The sequence below is a fragment of the Nannospalax galili genome, unplaced genomic scaffold (assembly GCF_000622305.1).
Source record: "Nannospalax galili isolate Female #2095 unplaced genomic scaffold, S.galili_v1.0 scaffold538, whole genome shotgun sequence".
NCBI classification, from domain to species: domain Eukaryota; kingdom Metazoa; phylum Chordata; class Mammalia; order Rodentia; family Spalacidae; genus Nannospalax; species Nannospalax galili.
The window spans coordinates 2,746,751-2,771,944 of NW_008343842.1; the positions used below are offsets into that span (position 1 = coordinate 2,746,751).

The 25,194-nt window shown below is 45.6% G+C and overlaps 2 protein-coding genes across 5 annotated transcripts in view; one reads left to right on the top strand and one right to left on the bottom strand.

The window, feature by feature from the left end:
- Positions 1 to 5,240, top strand: part of Stk38 (serine/threonine kinase 38) — a 40,326-nt gene extending 35,086 nt beyond the window's left edge. For 2 of the 3 annotated variants that reach the window (XM_008840076.3, XM_008840075.3), the window contains 4 exons: positions 593 to 716; positions 910 to 1,005; positions 3,015 to 3,109; positions 3,554 to 5,240. In XM_008840076.3, coding sequence (XP_008838298.1) covers positions 593 to 716; positions 910 to 1,005; positions 3,015 to 3,109; positions 3,554 to 3,684 — 446 coding nt within the window. In that variant the 3' untranslated portion in view covers positions 3,685 to 5,240. The remainder of the gene's footprint in view (positions 1 to 592; positions 717 to 909; positions 1,006 to 3,014; positions 3,110 to 3,553) is intronic. The other variant, XM_008840074.3, reaches the window with a different exon arrangement.
- Positions 5,241 to 8,414: 3,174 nt separating this feature from the next.
- The window catches only part of Kctd20 (potassium channel tetramerization domain containing 20), a 26,938-nt gene continuing 10,158 nt past the window's right edge, over positions 8,415 to 25,194 (bottom strand). For both annotated transcript variants that reach the window (XM_029566916.1, XM_008840077.3), the window contains 7 exons: positions 23,158 to 23,364; positions 20,574 to 20,847; positions 16,945 to 17,047; positions 16,524 to 16,644; positions 15,408 to 15,605; positions 12,911 to 13,021; positions 8,415 to 11,544 (listed from right to left, as the gene is read on the bottom strand). In XM_029566916.1, the coding sequence (XP_029422776.1) occupies positions 11,252 to 11,544; positions 12,911 to 13,021; positions 15,408 to 15,605; positions 16,524 to 16,644; positions 16,945 to 17,047; positions 20,574 to 20,847; positions 23,158 to 23,317 (1,260 nt within the window). In that variant the 5' untranslated portion in view covers positions 23,318 to 23,364 and the 3' untranslated portion in view covers positions 8,415 to 11,251. The remainder of the gene's footprint in view (positions 11,545 to 12,910; positions 13,022 to 15,407; positions 15,606 to 16,523; positions 16,645 to 16,944; positions 17,048 to 20,573; positions 20,848 to 23,157; positions 23,365 to 25,194) is intronic.

Below are 25,194 nucleotides of genomic sequence, written 5' to 3' on the forward strand. Positions count from 1 at the left end.
TTGAACAGCTATTGTATACAGAGAGCTTTAACAAGGCATTGGCTTTCTCTTGGCTTGTAATTTGTTGTCTTCCTCCTCTCTCAAAACTTTCACAGCACAAGCCCCCCTCCCTTTTTTTTTTTTTTTTTTTTTGTTTTTGAGACAGGGTCTCTCTGTAAACCCAGCTGGCCTGGAACTCACTATGTAGACCAGGCTGGTCTCAAACTCACAGAGATCTGCCTGCCTCTGCCTCCGGAGAACTGGGATTAAAGGCGTGTGCAACTACACCCAGCTGATGTTTCATCTTTTTATTTCTTCCTCTGGCATAAGGTTCTCACCCCTATGACTACTTACATCCTTTCCCTACCTTCTGACTATTATCTGGCTTTGTAGTGGTATCAGAAGCATAGCTCTACTTTGAGTTTACAGATTTGTGGGAAAAGTGGGAAACTAAATTATCTGGGGTGAGTGGAAATTCTATCTGTGTCACAGAGGAATAAACATGCAGAAATGTCAGGTCCCTGTTAGAGACGTACATGTCTACCATGCTAAGAAGAACTGCCTCTGTCAGTTTTTGGGGCTGAAAAGCTCCAAATTTTCTATTTTATTACAGGCTATCCACCTTTCTGTTCTGAGACCCCTCAAGAGACATATAAGAAGGTGATGAACTGGAAAGAAACTTTGACCTTTCCTCCAGAGGTTCCCATCTCTGAGAAAGCCAAGGATCTAATTTTGAGGTAACAGAGCATTTCTACCTGCTCAGGTCTTTCGACATGAATAAATCCTTTTCCCCATTATCTCTGGGTTTACCCTGCTTCCTCCCACTGAGAGAGAAGAGAGAGAAAGGAAAGCGAGAGAATGATGGAGCCTGACTATTCCTTTTTTTTTTCTGAAGAAACTGAGGTATGCTGAAAAGCTTGTTTTTTTCAGGTTCTGCTGTGAATGGGAACACAGAATTGGAGCTCCTGGAGTTGAGGAAATAAAAAATAATCCTTTTTTTGAAGGTGTTGACTGGGAACATATCAGGTATAAACCCATATAAAAACTTTCAGCATTAAAAAAAATTACTACTATGTGTGCCGAGTCTGTAGGGGTGTGTGTGCTTATGGCATGGTATGCATGTGGAGGTCAGAAGACAACTTTATGCGTCAGTTCTTTAACCTTTACATGGATTCTAAGGGTCAAGCTCAGGTTGTCAGGTGCAACACAGCAGGCACCTTTACCTACCTCATCTTGCCAACCACAGAATATTTTTTCTTGCAGACAGGGTCACATGTAGTCCAGGCTGGTCTCCTGTGAGGTATGTAGCTAAGGATGGCCTTGAACTCCTGATTCTCTGCCTCCCAAGTCCTTGGATATAAGCATGTGCCACCATACCCAGATTGTGGTTTCCTTAATAGTAATTTGGAAGGATTATCATAGGCAAGCTAAGCAAAAAAGAGCTCCTTAGAACCAGGATCTTTCTGAATTTTCAGTCATGGTAAAAATCAGGAGTCAGGCTTCTCAGCCGTGTTCCACCTGGATTCAGCAGTTCCTGACAGAGTGAAGTGAACCCGGTTCCATGGGGACAGGGTATCTAGGAAGCGTGTTGTCTTTGCCCTTACCTAAACTTTCTCTAGGGTTGAGGGCCTCCATGGGAGGCTGCCTGGCACACAAGCTAGAGGCTGTTACTGGGAGACAGAGGACCGGAGAGTAGAAGTGGAGGGAGGCAGGACAGAGGGTGGAAAGAGAGAAAGGGGGAGGGAGAGGAGGTGCTGCCAATGGCTGTGAGCACCTGAACTACCCTGGCACCACAGACCTTAATCAGCACTCATTGATTGCTGAACAAGGTGAGGAAGTTGTGATTTTATATTATAATTTTGTTCTGATTTGTATTATTGTGATTTTTTTTTTCATGCTTTATTTCATCTTATTCCCAATTGACATATATTTAGGACACAATGTAATGTTATTTTGTGTGTGTGTGTGTATAAAATTATTCGATAATTAACATATTAATCACTTCATATACTTTATGGTAAGCATAATTAAAATGTACTCTTTTGAAATTTACACTAAGTCACTGTTAATTATAACGATCATGAACCAGACATGGTGGCACATGCTTCTAATTGCAGCACTTGAGAGATGGAGGAAGGTGATCTCTGAGTTGGAGGCCAGCCTGATCTACATAGCAAGTTCTGGGGCACCTAGGGCTACATAGTGAAACCTTGTCTCAAAAAATAGAAACCAAAGCTGTAATGATCATGTGTGTAACAGTTCATTAAAGTGTATTCTTTCTATCTTACTGGAATACTCTCCTGTTTTTGACAGATGGCCCATTCTCATCAATCCTTCATTTTTAGCATCTTGTATCTACCATTCTTGTTTCCACTTCCATGAACTAACTCTTTATAACTTTGTATATGAGGACATAACCTCATGTAGTATTGCCTTCTATGCCTGTCCTGTTTCACCCAGCAAATGTCTTCCAAGTTCATCCATGCTGCTGCAGCTGACAAGTTCTTTTTGGCATCTGAATAGTATTGCCTAGTGTGTATGCACTCTTATTTTCATGATTATTCATCCATTGCTGCCTTAATGTCTGACTATATAGTCCAGGCTAGTCTTGAACTCACTATTTTCTTTCCTTAGCCTCCAAGTACCAGACTACAGGATGTTGCCAGCAGGCCCGGCATCCTGGTGGTCTTGACCTTTCCCCCTGTTGCCACCTCTGTTAGGCACCCTGCCAGTGGTGGAGCTGTACATGAAGCTATTTCCAGACTGCTTCCCCTTCTAGTAGAAGGCGGGTCACTGGGGTCCATTAACCCAGAACATAGTTTCCCTATGTTATTCCTGTCTTTCTCACTATGAATGGTTGAGTTAATTTTTTATTGTATGTAGTCAATTGGCTTGGTCAGCATTCAGAGAAAAATAAAAGTCTGCATGCCAGTGAACAATCTTCCCATGTCAGACTAGGGATCTTGGGAGAAAGACTAGGTCAGCATCCTCCATATGAATGGTAGCTGTAGTGATTTTGGGCCTGTTTTTGGCAGAGAGAGACCTGCTGCGATATCTATTGAAATTAAAAGCATTGATGACACCTCAAACTTCGACGAGTTTCCAGAATCTGATATTCTTAAGCCAACAGGTAATTTCATTGGCATTGCCTCTTTGGCCTTCTGATTGTGTTATTTCAATCCCTGTGATTTGGGGTGATGTTTCCAAAACAGAATGTAGAGAACTTACTTCTGATCCTCCATAAGCATTTTTCCAGTCTTAGTGCTGGGTTAGCAGTGAGAATAGTGGGAATGTGAATATAAATGCCCATGTTTAGATTATTGAGCTAGACGGGTTAGTTACAAATATCTCCTCTTCCAGTTCATTAAGTTAAAGGTTAGGGAAACCAAAATGACAGGAGTAAGAAAATTAAAGTTTTAGAATATTTGCACAGAAATAGAAGGTTCAGAGAACACAGGTGAACAAAACAAAATTTGCACAGAGTGAACAATAGCCCTCTGGGTGTGTTCAGGATGTCTAGGCCCTGGGACTAAGGTAAGGAAGTGACTGAGTATTGCTTCTTTTTCTTTCCCAGTGACCACAAGTAATCATCCCGAGACTGACTACAAGAACAAAGACTGGGTCTTCATCAATTACACATACAAGCGCTTTGAGGGCCTGACGGCCAGGGGGGCCATACCTTCCTACATGAAGGCAGCGAAATAGGAGCCACGCTGTGAGTCCTAAATGAAGCAGAGTTCTCTATACAACATGGTTTTCCTCTCACGCTCTTGAAAGAGCTTCCAAGAAATTTATGAACCCATTGACATGTCATAGTAAAGCCTCTGAAATGTGATAGTAAGTGGATTTCTCTCCATAGTGCATCTGGAAACCGACAGGACAAAGACAAGTGCTTCTGTCGGCCACAAACAGCTGTCTTGCTTCTTTAGAAGCATTGTGAGCCAATTTGCTAGGTGTTTTAAGAGAATTTGAGTTTTCCTAAGTTCATCAGAGTGAAGGGGAAAAACTGCCATCATTCAACATTATTGAGATAATATATACTGAATATCAGCCAATTCCTGTGATGTGGCGACATGCTACCTGCCAAGCCCACCAAGTATTTCTTTGCTCTGTATAGCTAAAAGTTCCATAGTACTAAAGAAATAAAGCAATAATGAAAGTGTCTAAGCAGCCAGCAGTGTGGCTGAAGGAAGAGATCCCCATCCTGAGGGGTGGCTGTGGCTTGTCCCCATACCTCGGCCTTGGCAAGTGGCTTCCTGGAGCCATCATTCATGGTGCACTTTATTTATGGTACTAGGGCAATGACTCTGAATCCACTGACTTCTCTCCCCGACCCACCCAGAAGTTTCATGCTGCTCTTCTGCTTGTTGATGGGGGCACCAGCTTGATCCACTGTTGCTCATAGAAGGCCCATGAAGCCACTGAGCACTGCCAAGGAGTCTGGATCGTGTGGACAACCCTCAGTTTCTCTTCATTGCTGTACATGAAGATCCGAAGATGAATGCTGCCTACCAGCAACACCTGTGAGTGTGAGCAGCAGAGCGATTTGTTCCTGGGAACACAGCAGGGCACCCAGGTGGAGGCTCAGGTGCTGCCTTGCATGATCTCACTGCCTCCTTGGAAGATGAGGCAGAACCAACCCAGTAGAAAAGCTCACACAGCCCACTGGCTGATAGGTCCTGGTGGAGCTTGCTCGATCCCTGGTGTAATGTGTCTCCTTTCCCAACTTTTTAAGTAGCCGTTTTGCCTTGGAATCATGATTGCAAATTTTTCCTTTGCAGATGCCTTCCTGGGGGGTATGTGCCCCCACTAAAGGGTCACCTGCAGCTGGGCTGACCTGGCCTCTGCCGTAGTGTTCTCACATGAGAAACTCTGAATTTAGCACAAAGTGCCTTCTCTGTCACAGCTGTTGCCACCTTTAGAGGACTTTTGCTGCGTCAGAAAAAATGTGGAGGTTCCATATTAATGCATTATTAGATTTTGGTTTTAGGTTTTGGTAACTGTTAAAGCATCATTTGCACTTGTGTGGTAACTTGCAGAGCAGCATGGCCAAGCCTCTCCCAGGACAGTCTTGGGGTTGTGAAGGTCAGCTTTGTCCTAGCTCAGCCATTCAGAAAGGAAGATGGAATGTCAGTCTTGCAGTTGTAAGTAAAACTGCTTTGAATTTTCATATCTAAGATGACGAAAAAGCAATGTTAATGAGGTTTGCTCTGGATAAAGGTGACGTGTTAGCTCTTTAATCTTTCATTTATATATAACCTCCTAGTGAAAAGGAAATGAGTCTTTTCTGTGAGTTTGAGGTCTCTTTGTATTATACAAGTGGAGTCCTGATCCCTGTGAGTTTTGCAAGAATGTGTGGTAAGCATGAGTAAAGTCGCAGTGGTGTAGTGGTAGTCTGTGTGGTGGGGGTGGTTTGTTTGGGGAAAATGCCCACATTTTAACTATTAAACTTTGAATAAACTGTGACAACAGTAATGGAAATCTGGTGTTATCTGTGTTTCAAGTGATGGATTTTAAAGCAGCCCTTACTCATAGTTCAAACAAGCTGAGTGAGTACTGGTGGCTCCTCCAGTTCAGAGACATGGAACACCGCACTGTCATCTTTATGCAAAATGCTTTTCTATCCCAAGGAGGCTGAGACCACCCAAGTTTGTGTGCAGGGAACTGTTCTGAATTGGTGTCCACAGGAGACTACTTCTGGCCCCATGCATCTGCCTGTTCTTTCTGCCCCAGTAAGGGCAAGGACCAGCTGAGCTGACTTGTGCTGCTGACTGAGTGAAGGTAGAGCCATTACTCAAGCCCCCAGTTTGAGGCCAACCAGGGATCTCAGGCTCACAGGGTAGGACTTCTCAGCCCTCTATTTCCTTTTTCAAAATTATCTTATGTGTGTGTATATATGTGCACATGTATGTGTATGGCTTGTGTGGTAGAGGACAACCTGGAGGGGTTAAGTTTCGTTCAACGGGGTCTTGGGGATCAAACTTAGCCCATCAGGCCTGGTGGCAAGTGCTTGTACTTACTGAGCCATTTTGCTGGCCCTGCCCTTTATTTCTTACCCCTCCACTCTAGTCAGGGCCTCTTGTATTACAGGCTGGCTTCAGACTCAACTGTGTAGCACAGGATGACCAAATCCTCCTCAGATTATAGGTGCATGCCACTATTTATGTTGTGTTGGGACTGAACCTTCTTCTTAGTCTTTCTTTTGGGGGAGAACCTCAAAAATAGGCAAGAGGTGGGTTGAGGATGTGGAGATAGAATCATCTCAAGGTTATTCTTGCTACATAGTTCCATCTGAAGCCAGCCTGGGCTACCCTAGCCAATCTCATGAAGAGGAGATGGGAAGAAAAGGGCAAGAAGGGCAGGAGGCAGAGGGAAGGTACGTTTTAGCCAGAATGGGTCAATTTGCTTCATGGCTCATGGATTCCGGGGGACAGTCTGGGAAACCCTGGCTCAGTTTTGATCCTGTTCACAGATAATTTCATTTTCTACTTTATTGGGGGGTATTAGAAAATAATAGCTGGGCGTGGTGGCACACGCCTGTAGTCCCAGCACTTGGGAGGCAGAGGCAGACAGATCTCTGTGAGTTCAAGGCCAACCTGCTCTACATAGTGAGTTCCAGGCCAGCTGGGCCTACAGGGAGACCCTGTCTCAAAAAAAAAATAAAATAAAATAAAAATAAAACTTTGTTATATTACTAGGCCCCTATTAGTTATTAAAATGAAACTGAATGAGATCACTGTGCTTGTCCTGTGTCTCCCTCATGGGCCTCTGTGTATAACCCATGTGGGGTTTTCAGCTGAAAAGAATCCAGTCAGTGGCACCTAAACTTATGTAGTGTATGTTTCCCTGGATTGTCTTATGAAAGCCAATACCAACTTAAAAATTAGGCTCCGTGCCTGGTGTGGTGGTGCATGCCTTTAATCTCAGCGTGTGGGAGGCAGAAACAGGTGGATCTCTTGAGTTTGAGGCCAGCCTGGTAAGCATAGTGAGTTCCAGGCCAGCTTGGGCTACAGGGAGACTTTGTCTCAAAAAAAGCCCCCCCCCCCAAAAAAGCTCTGTGGTGCTTGAGATCATGCCGCCCCCACCATTTAGGCTTTCCCTCCTCAGAGCTCCATGCTGGGCACCATCATGGTTCTGAGCTGCAGGTCACTTGGAGGGAATCCTGAAGTGTCTTAGTGGGGTGCAGTGCAGTATCTGTGCTGCAGCACAACAGGCCAGTAGCCCAAAGCAGCTGCCCAAGCAGCAGTGATTCCCTCTCCCCAGTTTAGCTCACTTAAGTCTGGTTTCAGTCCCGTCTGTGATGTTCAGTATCCCACACAGAAACCAGACTGGCATTTTGTTTTTTAAATGGTCTCATGTAGCCCAGGTGGGCTTTGAACTCACAATCCTCTTGCCTGTGCTGGGTTTGCAGGCATGCACCACCACTACATCTAGCAGGGAGTCTATAATTTTAGTCATTCCTGGTGTCCCTCCCAGGACCATACCCACTCCTCCCATCTTCATTCAGCCAACCTGCTGTATGTGCATGGCCAAACTCTTCCTCTCTTGGTCATCCCTGATCTTCGCCCTAAATGCTGGCACACATTTGCCCCCACTTGATTGCCATCTTACTGTGGCTCCAACATCCACTTATGTATTGAAGTTCAGTCCTTTGATTCAACTGAACCTAGCACTTTATTATTTTATGTGTGTGTATTGCCTGCACGTAGGTAAGTGTACCCGTGTGGTGCAATGCCCTTGGAGGTCAGAAGAGGCTGTCAGAGTCCCTGGGACTGGAATTACGGACAGTTGTTAGCTGCCATGTGGGTGCTGGGATTTGAACCCGGGTTTTCTGTGAGAACCAGTTCTCTAGCTGAGTCATCTCTCCAGCCCCTGAAACTAGTACTCTTATAGTCAAGTGCTACTAGAAACTGCCATCTGGAAGGGCTCATTAAGGCCCTTTTGAACCTGTTCTTTGCTGCTAAATTCTAAATTTCAGGTCTGGTCTACCATTTTGCACAAGATCCCTTAGGGCTCCTGACAGCAATACAGAGCCTGAATCTGAGCCCTACCAGTCCTTACCTCTGCATGGACCCTGTCTAGGACCCCACCTTGTCCTTCTTACCTGCCTTGTATTTCTGCCATTGTTTCTCACCTGATTTAAACCAAAAGTAGTTCACAGAAGTCTGTGAATCTCCTCAGCTTTCAATTTTACATCTGGCTTTAAAGGGTCAGGATTATTTGGAGTGGGGTCTCCATGGCAACTATGAACTTGAGAAGGCAGACCTTTGGGGCCCCGGAGCTCCCAAGTTAGGGCAGTAGAAAGGCACACATAGGCTTCAGATGAGACCTGTGTCATTGAGGAAAGGAATTGGCTCTGCCCCAGATAGCAGGCACCACTCCTGTGAGTTTGTCACTTGTTTTAAGATTTTATTTTCTACTAAAAAACAACAGACACAAATGAAAATATTTTATTATAGAAAAAGGACCCCATGTACAGGATTTCGTAAACACTGGTAGGTGAACAAGTGCAACTTCAGAAGTAAATACAAAGTAAACAGGCAAAACCTACAAGCATTTTGCCCTTTGGAGAAAATGTAATTCGAAGTGATCCTGTCCAGACAACATGGCTCCATCTCCTGGAAGCTCTGGCTTGCTGCTGAGCTCATTACAAACCTTTTCAGTTTCAAACCAATGACAAGAAGTGGCATCAATCACCACTAAAATCCCTTAAGAGACTGAGTCACACTGTGTGACAATTTAAGTCGAAGACTATGATCCAAGTACTTATTTTACCTATAGACAGCCTCTCTGGACTGCAGGCACCCAACCCTCCGCAGGCTGCTGCAGAGCACCTCCACAGGCCTGTAGGCTTCAGATACCACACTACACTCTCAGCTACGGCATGCTGTATAGTAGGCCAGCTTCTATCTAACTCCTTTTGTGGTCATCCCTTCAGTATCTTTTTCCACCGTGGAGAAACCAGGTCATAATCTGAGTCTTAATACTGTCTTCTTTGTCTCTCTTCAGCTCCTCAGTGGCAGGTATTTTCTACAAGATGTGACACAGACACAAACCGAGGACTCTTAAGTCTCAAGTTCAGGTTTATCTTGCTAAGCCCCTGGGTAAACATTCTCTTAAGAGACTGTTCCATGCAAACAGCCTGGTTACTTGCGTAGGCACTTAGAAAGACACCAAGCCCAAATTCCATTTTTATTAGGGGAATTCTTCTTGTCCATGTGGCCAGTAACCATTCTGGAGACTAACCCAGCCCTAGATCCTGTGAGGTCCTGCCACTGAATAATGTCCCAACTCTGGGGACAACTGGAAAGACTGGGGCTTGGGGTACAGAAGCTTCTCTCCCAGAAGAAACCCGTGGGGTTCCAATTTTCCCTTCAGTCACTACCCCCAGTGACTGGATTAGCCTCCACACTTTTCTATCTAATTCAACCCCATGGGCTGGGTCCATAAGCATGTTAACCTACATTTTTGGGGAGGTGGGGGTGGAGGTGGAGACCTAGTTCATAAAAGCCTGGAGCAATTAACTGATTACACAGGATGCAGTACCAAGTTTCATCTTTTTTTTTTCACCCAAGAAAAAACAAATTTAGTTTTCAAGTGTTAGCTGTGACATGTTGAGTGTTATGTCACAGACACACAAACATACTTCACATGGCCAAGAAGCATAAAGGAAGCACCATTAAAGAAGGATCTAGGTTGACCTGCTAGCGGGCATGAATGTGGTACCAGTAAGGGCAAGGCCAAACCCAACCTCAAACATGAGCCAATTAACTTCGTGGAAGTAACCTCCAGCCACAAGTAATCCTAACCCTTGACCCAAACACTGGCCGCTGGCCTTGCCAAGACAACAATGATCAGAAAAACTGAGGGACCACTTCCTTCTGGTTTTTCTCAGTGAGGAAGATCTTGCACTGATTCCCGCTGTGATGCTGGTCACATGCACAGAAAACATGCTTTGAAGAACATTTGTTCTTCAGTCCTGCAGTGAGAAGTTTCCAAAACCCTGATTCTATGCAACAAGTAGCTTGCTCCGATTACCTTATGGGAGCAGAACCTAAGCAAACCAGCCATGGTCTTTCCTTTAGGGGCTTGAAGGAAACAGTTTATGTGCCATCTGAGATGGGAAATGCCCAGGGTGGGGGACTGACTGGAAGGTCCACTTCTACCAGGAAGTAGGAGGCAACCCCCAAGCACACTATCTGGCTCTGGGCTCTAGACCTCTAGACTTAGCATTCTAACAGCCATGGAAATCTGAGAGGAAGGGATGATATGGATTGTCATCCACCATACGTGTAAGAGCTCACATCAAACAAAATGACCAGGCCTGGACCTGACTTGGGGCATGACAGAAACACTGTTTTTCTTATCCAGTGTGAACAGCTAATAGGCTACTTAAAAAGCTCAAATGTACCAAACTGCATGGTGTGAGAAAAACATGGGGAAGACTCTGCCAAGGCTGGACAGCCTGCACAGGTGACAGTTCCTGCCCAGCTGGTCCCAAATGCCTTCTCCTAGGATTATACTGGGCACTTGTGAGAATCTCTGTCCTCATCTTGAAAGCCTTCAAGCCCCATCTCAGGTCTGCTGGCCACACCCACAGCAATGTCTGGCCCAGGTGTTACGACCTGTGGCTTCCAGTCAGAGTCCAAAGAGTTCTGCCACTTAACTTGGAATTGGAAGCTTCGTTCCCAATGAAGCATCAGCTTGTTTAGGTTCATAAACTTGATGCTGAAAGGTTTCACAAACACTTCTGTCACTGTTCTTCCTGCCAAAGAACCTGTCTCGTTTTTCGACTGCTCCTTCAACTAATGAGAAGCAAAGCTGAACTTACACTTGAGAATTCCCTTTCAGACATCCTTTCCTGATGCCATCTGGGTGCAGTACCCCAGGGCTTCTCACCCAGCCCTGGCACAGCACCCTAGGGCCTGCTCTAGCAGACAGATTGTCTCCTGTGATGTTTGGTCCCTTTGCTGCTAAGCAATTTGCCTGATGCAAAAGGAATCTGTCCTTTCCTGCTTTTGCAGCTATGCAGACAATGAACAGCACCAAACCCAAAATGTTCATGTTACCAGGGCTGCTGCAAAATTGGTAATCACCAGAGAGCTTCCTCACCCTTGCCAGAGGCACAGACTTACAAAGGGTGTTGATAACTGTGAGGGGAACGAAGTAGACAGGAGAGAAGCATCTCCTCAGGGTGAGAGACCACAGGGAAGCCTGGCGGGGGAATCCCCCAGAGTAGAGCTCCAGCAAGGGGGAGGGGCTCTCGCTGTCCCTAATCCTGAAAGTCATTTGGAGCCATCTGAGAAAGTGGAGCATTCAGCCGGTCAAGTTCATCCACTTGTGGTGGGTGGTGCATTATTATCTCCTGGTCTTCTAAGACATCCTCGCCGGCAGCCACCAGATTAGTGAGGGATTTGCTGCGAACACACTGGAAATCCACATGGCGACTCTTTCCTTCCTCCTTTTCCCAGGACATCTGGATAAAGGGGCGTTGCACGTAATTGTAGATAACTTCAGACCGCCCACCAGGTCTTCTCTTAATTTTTTCTTTACAGGTAGGGTAACCTGCAACAGGGAAGTATAATGTTCTAACGATTCTGGTAAACTATATTTTTCCCCTTCTTCTAAGTCTAAAACGGCAAGAAAAGCTAAATGGGATGTAGTCAGGCCTTTTCATGCCCCCAGGTTCCTAGCAGGGACCACTCTGTGTGAAGTAACAAGGGTTCTACCCATTCTAATGAAAGGGGAAAAGAAACCAGGGGAATAGGTTCCACTCCCATAAGGTAGTCCAGGGCAATTTTTTATGTGTATGAGTGTATTTCCTGCATGTATGTAAGTGTGCCCATGTTGTGCAATGTCCACAAAGGTCAGAAGAGGGTGTCAGATCCCCTGGAACTGGAGTTAAGACAGTTGTTAGCTATCATGTGGGTGCTGGGAACCAAACCTGGGTCCTCTGCAAGAGCAGCCAGTGCTCTTAATTGCTGACCATCTCTCCAGAACCTACTCTGTCCTCTTAATTCTGTTGCTTAGAAGGTACAAGTGAAAAATAGGGAAATGTGGCGTGGGATGTTTGAAGGAAAAATATGTGATGCCTAAAATACCCAGAAGGCCTTCATGGATCCAGGATTCATAATCCAAGCAGTGGTGCAGGCAGAACTGGGCAGAGGGCAGGAAAGGGAGACAGTCAGCTTTGGACATTTAGTTTCCAGCCGAACAGCTTAGCAGATGTCCTAGACGAAGGGGAGGTTCTTACCACCTTGTCCCTAGACCTTCCCAGAAACAAGGAAAAGATACAGGAAGGGAGGAAGGCTGATAGATTCTTGAAAGTTTCTTCTAATTCAAAATTCCTAAGTCAGACATAAGGATGGTTTGATGAGTCCTGTAGGCAAGCGTTGAGGTAGTAAGACAGGAGCTGAAGACTCAAGCAGGAAGGTTTCCACATCCTTCAAGAGCAGTCCCAAATATTTCAACCAGGACCACGGGTGGAAGCTGCTGCCAAGTTACCTAAAGCAGTCTGTTACCATAGCCAGACACTCTTTCAAAGGTATAGTAGAGTCTTAAGAGTTCCTAAGCTCTGGTTTTCTGAAAGATAACTTTAGATTCTAGAAACATGCTCAGAGCTGACTGGCCAAATGACAGTGAGCCCAGGACCACAATCACCCAGGATCTCAGGCCCTGGGGCTGAGGACCCTAAGGAACACTCGGCCCAGGCCTATTACTGCTTCACAGCTTTTCAACTGAAGAAAAGGCAAAGTGCAAATCTGGGGCAAACTGTAATAAAAGCAGGTCTCTTCAGTGAGTGGAAATGGAGTTTTTGCGTGTGCCTGTTCTCGAGGCTCTGTAAACCAAGTTCAAAGGCTTAAACTATGGGCATAGACCCACCCTATCCTGTAAGTATGCAACCTGAATATTGGCTGGGACTTTTAAATACCTTCAATTCCAATGCGAATGTTTTTCAGGCCCCGTTCTTTCAATACTGTTTTAGCAACATCTCGATTCTCAATATACTTGAAGAATCTGTAGAGCTTGGAACTGTAAAGAACTGAAATAAAATTCACAAAGCCTGGGGTTAGCCATGGAGATGAGGTAACAGAATCAAGTCATGAAATGGAGATTTGACCATTGATGCCAAAAGGATCAAGATGGATCAATATTAAGTGCTAAAGTCTTTTTTTTTTTTTTGGAGGGGGGGTCTTTTTTTGAGACAGGGTCTCCCAGTATCTCCAGCTGGCCTGGTACTCACTATGTAGACCAGGCTGGCCTCAAACTCACAGACATTCACCTGCCTCTGCTTCCCAAGTGCTGGGACTAAAGGCATGTACCACCACACCTAGCTAAATGCTAAAGTCTTTTAAAAGCCTCACTCATGAAGCTGATGTGTATGAAAGTCATGCTGACCAGGAGATGCTCTTTTTTCTAAGTTTACTAAAAGAATGGCAAAGATGATTTGTTGTTTTGTTTTTAAGACAGGGTTTCCGGGGCTGGAGACATGGCTCAGCGGTTAAGAACACTGGTTGTTCTTGCAGAAGACCCGGGTTTAAATCCCAGCACCCACATGGCAGCTAACAACTGTCCGTAACTCCAGTCCCAGGGGATCCAACAGCCTCTTCTGACCTCCGAGGGCACTGCACAACACAGGCACACTTACCTACAATCTGTGGAGGCAATATACACATATACATAAAATAAAAATAATTTCTTTTTTAAAGTTAAAAAAAAAAAGAGATAGGGTTTCCATACTATATAGCCCAGGCTGACCTCAAACTTTAATCCTGTTTCAGCCTCTCTAATGTTGAGTTTACTAATCAGCAACACCATGTCAGGATCATGATAAGTTTTTATTTTTCAGCACTTGGGAGGCAGAGGCAGGTGGATCTCTGTGAGTTCAAGGCCAGCCTGGTCTATATAGTGAGTTCCAGGACAGCTGGGGCTACAGGGAGACCCTGTCTCAAAAAGACTGAAAAAAAAAAAAAATTATTTTTCAGACAGGAACTATGTAGACTAGGCTGGCCTTGGTCTCAAAGAGAGATATACCCAAATCTGCCTCCTGAATGCTGGGGTTAAGAGTATGTACCATCATATCTGGTCAATGAAAGTTTTTAAACTGTTCTGGTGAGGATATAGGGAACCAGTCTACCATATTACCTTTTGTTTTGTTGAGGCAGAGTCTTAGGTAGCCCAGGCTGGCCTCAAACTAACATGTTGATCCTTCTGCCTCCATTTCCTCACAACTGAGATTACAAGTATCCCAGGTCTATCACTTAAATTTTATTCATTCATTTATTATTTTGGGTATATGTGTATGTGACTTGCCTGCATCTATGGGAGTGTACCTGTGTCACACAATTCCCACAGAGGCCAGAAGATGGCATTGAATCCCATAGAACTGGAGTTAGAGATGGTGGTTAGCTGCCATGTGGGTGCTGGGAACTAAACCCGGGTCCTCTGAAAGAACAGTCAGTGCTCTTTAACTGCTCAATCATCTCTCCAGCCTCATACAGGCTTTTTCCTTTTCTTTCTATTTTTTTTTTTTTTTTTTGGGTCCTTTTGAGACAGGGGCTCCCTATAGCCACAGCTGGCCTGGAACTCACTATGTAGACCAGGCTGGCCTTGAACTCACATTGATCCACCTGTCTCTGCCTCCAAAGTGCTGGGATTAAAGGCATGTGCCACCATGCTGGCTTCAATCATATAGTTTTATGAGTCTAAATTTGTACAACATTTAAGGAAGATAATTTGGCATCATCTATCAAAATTATAAAAGTAAAAACTTCTGCCGGGCATGGTAGCACATGCCTTTAATCCCAGCACTCGGGAGGCAGAGGCAGGCAGATCTCTGTGAGTTTGAGGCCAGCCTGGTCTACACAGTGAGTTCCAGGACAGCTGGGGCTACAGGGAGACCCCGTCTCAAAAAGACAAAAAAAAAGATAATCATTGTATATCATAATTTATGCTTAAATGTCCAACAGGACAAACAAATTTATAGCACATTCATGCCATATTATATAGCCATAAAAAGAATGTGAAGCTTTTAATGTAAGACATGGTACAGACCAGTCTGCACAGCATAGGATCACTGTTTAAAAGGGAGAATACAACCATGGACTTGTTTACTGAATATAGCTGGAAACCTACTTTTTAACATTTGAATTATTACCACATCAATGAAGTTTAAAAATGAAATGGAAGAGAATTTAACCTATAGCTTCAGGATTGGCGAGTACCAGGCAGCAGGGTAGGAGGGAGAGGGATAACAATGGCTGTCTCTTCCCAGCATAAAGGCTGGACCTGCACTGCTAGCAGTTCACCATCCTGGGCCGCATGTGTCACTCTTTTGTTGGTAATTATCTGCCTGGGTTCTATGGTCTTGCTGCTATTCTAGGCAGTTTTTCTTGTTGAATACATCCACACCCTGAGGGGGCTCCTACTTTGGGAATACTCTTCCCCCATGGGTGGGGGGTGGTCTTCATCCCAGTCTACAGAATCCTCGTCTGTCAGCACGACGATGTGGCACTCTCGCTCTCCTTTCTTGGCACAGCCCACCATGATGGGCAGAATCAGTTCCTCAAGGTAGTGATCAAACTGCTTGTGAGCACCATCATTGGACAGTTCGTGGAGTAGAGCACCTGGGGAGAGAAGAGGCAGCTGAGCTTCCTGTGGGAAGTCTCCTGACTGGGGACTAAGACCACAGCTGGCACCCTAAGGATAGACAGAGAAGAGCCACATTAAAGGCAGAGGCTGCTTCCTACTCCAAGGTGATGCTTAGCTTTATCAGTAAGCCTTTCCTTACCAACAATCAGGACCCTTTTTTGTTGAGCTGACATCACCACAGTCTTACCCAAGAAGGAAGCAGTTACCTTGGTGACTAGCTGGACAGTTAACTTTTTTTTGAGACATGTAGTTCAGGCAGGCCTTGACCCCAGTATGTAATCAAGGATGGCCTTGAACTTCAGATCCTCATGCCTTCATCCCCTAAGTGCTTTGATTACACGCCTAACTACCAAGTCTGGTTGATGTGGTGCCAAGGATCAAACTCAGGGCTTCATGCATACTAGGCAAGCACTCTATCAACTACCACCCTATCAAAACCCTAGCCTCTTTGTTTCTGTTTCTTCTTTTTTTTTTTTTTTTTTTTTGAAGTCTCCCTGTAGCCCCAGCTGGCCTGGAACTCACTATGTAGACCAGGCTGGCCTTGAACTCAGAGATCCACCTGCCTCTACTTCCTGAGTGCTGGGATTACAGGTATGCACCATCACGGCTGGCTATTTTGTTTCTTGAGACAAGGCCTCACTCTGTAGCCCATGTTGGCCCTCAACTCATGGTTAACCCCCTGCCTAAGCTTTCTCAGTGCTGGCATAATAGGTGTGAGCCACAACACCCAAGTGATTTCCTTTGTTCCCTACAATCCCTTAAAGCAAGATAGAATGGGTTGGTCAACAGGATGTCTATACTCTGGTGGTTCTCAACCTACACGAGACCCCTTTACTGCCACGCACAGTGAAAGTTCAGCGGCTGAGTGCAGCTCCGACTGCTCCTGTACTCACTCAGATCTTGACATCGGATAGTGTTGAAGTCAAAGTTAATGCAGAGATAGTCACATGTGTCTCTAAGGTCTGGAATAGAGATGCCATCAGGACAATTGATGATGCCAGTTTTGTAATAATCCTGTGAACAGATGAGGAAGAGGAAATGTAGGCAAAGAACAGGATAGATATGCCTTTCTCTACCCTACACATTCCTGATTCTACAGAAGTGGAGTCTTGGGAGTCAAGCTGGTTGGTACGTTAAGTGGCAAAGTGGCTCCTGGCTATCCAAGTGTAATCAGCTTGACAAGTGAGCTCACTCAAGCAAGGAATTAAAAGTTATAGGCAGAGAAAAGAGAGAAGCAACAACTGAAAACCCAGAGACCCACAAGTCAGCAGGCCACAGAGAAGAGGACAGAAGAAGGAAACGGCAGTTACACACCAGCACTGTGCGGAACACTGTTGCGCTGATCCCTTCCGCAATCTCATACTCCCCCTTCTCATTGGGCCTTGTGAAGTTGTATTCTCTTCCTGGTCCAAACATCCTGAAAGGCATTGACAAATGACATCACCTTCTCTAGCAGGTTTCTGCACAGGGAGGCTGTCTCTTTCCTCTTATGGAACACTCCATCCCACTCTCTCAGTGTAAGTGAGGCACAGCACTGGGGCCACCGTCTCCAAGATGAACACATGTGTCAGCAAACTCCCCCAGACAGGGGAAGCATGTGTGCCAGGAGACAGGACTCAGGACGCAGCAGCAAAAGACAGAGGCCTCTGTAGTGTTGAGTGGTTACCTTTCACTCCATCCCTACTGCCCAAGAACCTGTCCATGTAAACCAACTCTCCTAGCTGTCTGCCTTTCCTCCTCTGTCAACACTTTCTTGCCTAGCATGCCAATTTCCTCAAGCACCCAAGTTTCGCCATCAACACTAGTCTGTGAGGTAAATCTGTACAGGAGGTGCAACTATGTTAGTGCATTCCCTTTCCTGCTTCATCCTCCCAGTGGAGTTCTGGGATCAGCCCTTATCCACTCCAAGGGGCTACTTGGATTTCAGGTGTGAGGCTTGTCTTCGATTTGCGTACTCCAGAGAGGCCTGCTTTCACCACAAACTCTGAAGTCAGGAGGGCAAAGGGAGGAGGCTGCTCTTCTCACCCCCTTTGTCCTCCCTTCCTCCAGGACGTCCTAACCTGGCTCCATTCAAAGATCTCAGGTGCTCTCCCACCACGTGTGATCCACCCTGATACAAGCAGTGTCCAGAGAATGATCTGTTTCTGGAACACTGGTTGAAGTGTTTGAGAAAGTAACGAACCCAAACAGTGAACACGATGCAAACACAGTTGCTCAGGCCACAGATTCATTTGAATCTATTCGTTCTCCCAGCTCATCCCCTCTGTGACTAGGGGCCACATGTCTAAGCTCACAAGCAAGGTGTGAAGTATGTAGACATAGTGAGCCTCTGGACAGAGCAAACATAACCCACTAACAGAATCTATACCCTTGGCCTGCAGAACTGAATGAGCCACGTAGAAATACAGCTACTCTCCTATTCATGGGGATCTGAAGACCAAAAACCCTCTACCCAGAAAATGCTTGTGTTCTCCTGAGCCCTACTCCCAGAGGCAACCAACCTGAACAGCCAGCCTGCACTGTGGGGCTCAATGCTGCCATAGAAAGAGAACAGGAAGCCAAATTGCATAAACTTGGCCGATTTAGAAAATGCTCAAATGTTCTTCCATCTTAACTTGGGTATCTGAGAAACATTTACACAGGCTTGGGTCTAGTTTAACATGGTCCCTTGTGAATGTGTATGTTCAAATAGACATATCCCCGCGGCTTGCTCCACTTAGCCAACAATGCAGGAAATGAGTGAAATCTAGAATATTCTAGTTCAGTTCAAACTGGTTCAAACTCCTGAGTGAGGTTCTATTTTGAAAAATAAAAATCTACTTCTCAGTACATGAAACCCTCCCAAGTCAAATCTACACATATATTATTACCACTGTTTTTATTTTTACTGACCCAAATTTACAATTCTTCATGTTAATATCTGTGGTGACTGGCCACCTGGCCCAGGCTGCAAGAGTACTTCCTGCTAAGTGTTCCCCACTAGCAGGCTACTTCCACTCCCCAAACTAACCCTACAGAGCTGGGAGCAGAGATGGTGAGGGCTTGGCTGTTATCTGAAAGTGCACAGAGAGTAGAGAAATAAAGAGAGCACTCAATGGCTCAGTAGGTACAGAGCTTGCTGTGCAAACATCAGGATCTGAGTTCAATCCCTAGCACCTACACAAAAATCCCAGCACTAGAAGGGAGGCGGATCCTGGGACTCACTGCCAGACACTCTAGCTTACTTGGCAAACTACAGGCCAGTAGAGATCCCTTCTAAAAACACAAGGACAGTTCCTGAGGAACATCTGCAGTTGACCTCTGGCACACACACACACACACACACACACACACACACACACACCTGTACACAAAGAGACACACACATAGAATAAGTAGGAAAAAAATATCTAGGTGTAACAACTTAAACCTGCACAGGTCTGGGGAGATGGCTCAGTGGGTAACATGCTTGCTGTGCAGGTATGAGAACTTGAGTTCAGACAGCTGACACCCACATAAAAGCATGTCATGCACATCTGTATTTCCAGCACTGGGCAGGCAGAGCAGGAGATTTGTAGGGAATCTCTGTTCAGCAGAGCTGAAACAGCAAGCTCCAGATTCAGTGAGCGACCCCGTCTCAAAAAGTAAGGGTGGGGGGGCTGGAGAGATGGCTCTGTGGCTAAGAGAACTGGCTGCTCTTCCAGAGGATCCAGGTTTGATTCCTAGCACCCACATGGCTGCTAACATTTGTCTATAACTCTAGTTCCAAAGGATCCGACACCCTCTTCTAGCTTCCACAGGCTTTTACAACATGGGTGCACTTATATACATGTAGGCAAAACACTCATACACATAAAATACAAAACATAATAAATTTTAAAAATGAAAAAAAGGGGGGAGGATAACTGAGAAAGGCACCTGGCACTGACCGCCGGCTTCTGTACCGCCCGCACAGGTGAGCATACCCTCATGTGCCACCCCCCCCCCAATCAATCAAACAACAAAACACCCACAAAACACAAATACTCGAATAGTTAGCCAAAGCATGGCAGGGGATATATTCAACATACAAGATCTACTTATACAAAAATTTTAAATATTTTTAAATTTTTATTATTTTTATTTTCTGTGTATGAGTGTTATGCCTGCATGTATGTAAGTGCACCCATGTCGTGCAATACCGGCGGAAGACACAAGAGGCTGTCGGATTCCCCGGAACTGGAGTCACAGACAGCTGTTAGCTGCCATGTGGGTACTGGGATTTGAACCCGGGTCTTCTGCAAGAACAGTGTTCTTAACTGCTGAGCCATCTCTCTAGCCCTTATTGTTTTTATTTTATATGTATGAGTGTACTGCCTAAATGTATTTAAGTGCACACATGTTGTATAATTGCCCACAGAATCAGAAGAGGGCATCAGGTCCCCTGGAACTGGAGTTGCAGATGGCTGTTAGTCTCCATGTGGGTGCTGGGAACCGAACCTGGGTCCTCTGCAACAGCCCTTAACTGCTCTTAATGGCTGAGCCAAGATCTTGGTTAGCTCTGTGCCTCCCATTCACGACATCCCAGGTTCAAGTCCCAGTACTGGAAAAACAAAAAAACAACAAAAAAACTGAAGTGTCAATAGGTGGCAGGTTTTGCACTAAAATGACCCTGTAGGTCATCTCTTGGATGCTACTTTTCACAGAAGGAAGAAAGAACACAAAGCAGGTCTCAGCTTCTCCAAGCATCTCTGAACTCAGAGAATACAGCAGTGAGCATAGAGGGGTTTCCCTCCACGGACAGCCCCTGACACTGTAGAAGTGCCACCCTCCCAGCACCAAGGCCCGGGGCTCGCCAGCCTGCCCTGCCTTCTTCACAGCAGCAAGAACTGACGTGAAAAACAAGCACTGCACTGAATTTCAGTTTGGGGTCTAATACCAGGCAAAACATTTCTGTCTACAGAGAATGCAGAGGAACCAGTTACCTTCCCAACATGGTATCCGGATGAGCAGTGAAAATCTGTGGATTTACAACAAAGCGTGTACCATCTACAAGAAGCGTCACTTTCTCAGGTGCTTGGGAGTGAGAGCTACTGCCAAAGCCCATGCCACTGTTTCCAAACCTCTCTGGAGAGACGAAGGGCTCTTGGCTCCGCTTATTCCCACTCTGGAAGCAGGCACCCTTGACGTCTTCCGGAAGTGCCATTATGTGGGGGAACTGAAGACTTGAGGGCTGAGGGGTGTAGTCAAGTGGAAGTTCTAAAAGATGAGATAAATCAATCAAGTAACTCAAGAGCAAAGCCAAGTGAGAGAAATGACCCCTCCCCCACAACAAAAAACAGCCAGAGGCTCTCATGATCTCCCTGAACATTTCTGCCCTGTGTACTGGTGTGGGAATCAGTAGGGAGTGGAGGCAGATGTGCTCACACTTTTAAGTCTCTTGGCCCCAAGTTAGAGCAATTGTGAGCCTCCCAACATGGGTGGTGAGCATGGAACTTGGGTCCTCTGGAAGAGCAGGAAGCACTCTTAGGCAAGCCATCTTTCCAGCCCCTCATTATTTTTGAGACAGGGTCTCATACAGCTGAAGCTAACCTGAAGCTCACTATGTAAGCAAAGGATGACCTTGAATTTGAGCCTCCTTCCTCTGCTTCTGGAGTGCTGGGCATGGAAGCCGGGGTTCTGTGCATGTTAGGTTAGCACTTACAATCCGAGCTGCAGCCCCTGCCCTCCTGCGCTTTATTTTAGGAACTCACTACTTCTGTTTGCTGAAATGATCAATTTTCACAATCTTCAAAGGTTTTTTTAAAAAAATTACCAGGAAGAATGGGAGTCTCTTAACACAGTACTCTTCCTAGGAAATCAGAAAAAAAGCATTTTCGTTATATAACAGAATCGTAATCGCCAACCTCAGCTTTCAGACTGGCAGATCTTGCTGGCAGCAGTGCAAATGAATATTAGCGTTCACCCATGGAGTCCATTTTTGTCCTATCACCACAAAGCTATTTTCTTTAAATTATTCATTTAAAATGTCATTTTTTCTCTTTGTGAGACAGGGTTTCATATAATCCAGAATGCCCTTCAACTGGAGATGTAGCTGAGGATGACACTGAACTGCTCATCCTTCTGCCTCCACCTCCCAAGTCCTGGGGTTACAGGCATGGGCCCCACATCCAGTGCATGTATCGCGTCAACATATCTTTGGATTGGAATGTAGGAGACAAGCAAGGACATCTGTCTCTGCAGGGTGTAAATTTGCTTTTGTAGTCTGTAAATGGTAAAACTGTATGTGAGCCAAATCCCTGGTTTAAAATTTTTCTTTTTAACTTTTTTTTTTTTTTTTAAAGACAGGATTTAGCCGGGCGTGGTCGTGCATGCTTTTAATCCCAGCAAAAAGACCAAAAACAAAAAAAGACAGGATCTCCCTGTAGTCCCAGCTGTCCTGGAACTCACTATGTAGACCAGGCTGACCTTGAACTCACAGAGATCCACCTGCCTCTGCCTCCCAAGTGCTGGGACTATAGGCATGCGCCACTACACCCGGCAAGTTTTTCCATTATTAATTAACTCCTGGATCCAGCAGTCCTGTGGGCTGCTCTGTTAGCAACTCTGTTTTCTACACTAAGAGTTACAGCTTCTAAGTACCAGAGCAAGATGAATCTGTCTCTGGTTTCCAAACTTGTAGCTGTTTGTTTTATACTGTTATTGACAGGTTAGATGGCCCAGACTAAGTGGATGTTTTCTGTGAAAGTCAGGTAGACGGCACTACAGTATGCACGCCAAGCTAATTAACTGAATAAATATTAGGTTAAGAATCTCCATTGGGGGGTTGGACAGATAGCTCAGCAGTTAAGAGCACTGACTGCTCTTGAGGAGGACCCAGGTTCAATTCTCAGCACCTACATGGCAGCTAACTCCAACCATCCATGACTCCAGTTCCAGGGAATCTGATGCCTTCTTCTGACCTCTGTGGGCAGTGCACAACATGGATGCACTTAGACATATGCGAAATATACAATAAAATAAAAATAACAAATAAAATATTTTTTAAAAATCTCCACTACAGGCTGGAGAACCGGCTTGGCAGTTAAGAGCACTGGCTGCTCTTGCAGAGGATTCTGGTTTGGTTCCCAGCACCCACATGGGTGGCTAACCACCATCCATATCTCCAGTTCCAGGGGAACACCCTCTTCCGGCTTCTGTGGGCATCACATGACATAGGTGCACTTATATACACACAGGCAAAACACTCATATACATTAAAAAAAAGACTTGGGGGCTGGAGAGATGGCTCAGTGGTTAAGAGCACTGGCTATTCTTGCAAAGGACCCAAGTTTGATTCCCAGCACCCACATGATGGCTAACAACCATCTGTAACTCTAGTTCCAGGGCATTTGATGGCCTCTTCTGACCTCCGAGAGCACTGCATGACACAGGTGCACTTACATACATGCAGGCAATACAGTCATATATGTAAAATAAAAATAAAACAATTTTTAAAGACTCCCCATTTCTTCCGAGTAGAGCAGATGCGCAGGTGTCAGCCCCCCAAATTAATGCCCATCACGGTACCTTCATTCCTGGAAGCTAGGGAATATGGGAGACCATGAAGAGCGGACGACACCAGGCTGCTGCTTTCTTTTTCTTGAGTGGCAGCTAAGGTCTCATCTACCAGACAGCTAGTCTCTTGCCGCAGTAACCTGTCACCATCACTGCCCTGGTGAACATTCATTCTTGGACTCTATATTCTCCTCTACCGTTGGCCTGATCAAGAGGAACCTGGAAGACAGGAACACACAGGACTTAGAAGTCACAGAAGCCGTGTGGTGGAGCATGCCTTTAATCCCAGCACTCAGGAGGCAGAGGCAGGCGGATATCTGTAAGTTCAAGGCCAGCCGGGTCTACATAGTGAGTTCTAGGTCAAGGACTCCCTGGCCTGAAAGCCACATGAGAAAACCGGCAGCTCCCCTGTTCTCAGGAAGGCACACCTGCACCACCGCTCATTTCATGCTCAGAGGAACTGGGCTGTCTAAACGGCTTGTCCCAGATCACTGAGAATGCTGATACACTTACAAGAAAATCATTTTAAGCTTCATCTGTGAGTGGACATCAACTCACTGACTTTGGACAGGTATGGAGTTCAAGCTTATAACCTTAGCACTAAGGAGGCAGAGACAGGTGAAATCCGAGTTCAGGGCCATTAGTTATACAGCAAGTTTGAGGCCAGCCTGGGCTACATGAGACCTTGTCTCAAAAAAATCAAACTAAACCACCACCACCACCAAAAACCTCACTGATTGGGCTGCATACACTATCAATTCTATGTATTATGTGGTGGAACAGTAATCAGATGCTATTCATACCAAAGGCAAGAGGCAGGGGAAGAGCTCAAAAGTTTAAAGAAAATCTGCCTGTTTTTAAAAAATGATATACATACTCTTGCAACAACTAAGTGCCCCAAAATCTGAACCACAGGGCCACAGTGAAGTGCTCAGCTAAAGAGGGGACAGCTCTATCAACCCCCCAACCCCCGCGGTCCCCAGGCCCAGGGATCATCACCAAGAGGAGGCAGAGAGAATGTAAGAGCCAGAGGATGAGGAGAGCTGTGAAATGCTGTCTTCTGAACAGGACATGGCTCTTGCACACATGAACTCACAGCAGCTCTGGTTACTTGCACAAGACCAAGCAAGCTGAAAAATTCTAACATACCTGGGTGTGGTGGCACGTCTTTAATCCCAGCACTAAGGAGGCAGGGGCAGGTGGATCTCTGTTCAGTTCAAGGCCAGCCAGGTATACACAGCAAATGCCAGGACAGCTGGGGCTACAGGGAGACCCTGTCTCGAAAAGACCAAAAAAAAAAAAGTTCTCATAGCATACTATGGAGCATAAATGGAATGTATATGGCTGGGGTGATGGCTCAGTGAGTAAAATGCTTGCTTGCTGCATAAGCATAATGACCAGAATTTAGATTCCCCAACACCCATATACATACTGGGTGGGCATGATGGCCCTCCTGTAATCCCAGTGCACAGGAAGCAGATACGAGATCCCCAGAGCAAGCTAGCTAGTCAAATTGGTGAGCTCTGGGTTCAAGTGAGAGACTCTGTCTCACTGTATAATGTAGAAACTGACTGAAGAAGACACCTGATGTCAACCTCTGGCTTCCATACACATGTATGTGTACCTGTACCCTCATACATGCAAATATGCATACACACAGTGCCCACTACAACACATACACCTGCAAAAAAAGGGAGTGTGCTAGGTCTCCATCTTACACGGCCGGTTCTCAGGAACATTAATGCAGAAAAACGTTACAGAGTGAGGGTGATGCAGACAGTAGATAGTTTATTATTATTATCGGTCTTTTTGAGACATCGTCTCCCTGTAGCCCCAGCTGGCCTGGAACTTGCTATGTAGACCAGGCTGGCCTTGAACTCAGAAATCTACCTGCCTCTACCTCCTGAGTGCTGGAATTAAAAGGCCTGTGCCACCACGCCTGGCAGAACTAAAAGATTTGATACCTATCTGTAGTGGTTTGAATGAGAATGTCCCCTATAGGCTCCAAGTATTTGGACATTTTTGTTCCCAGTTGGTGGCAGTCTGTTT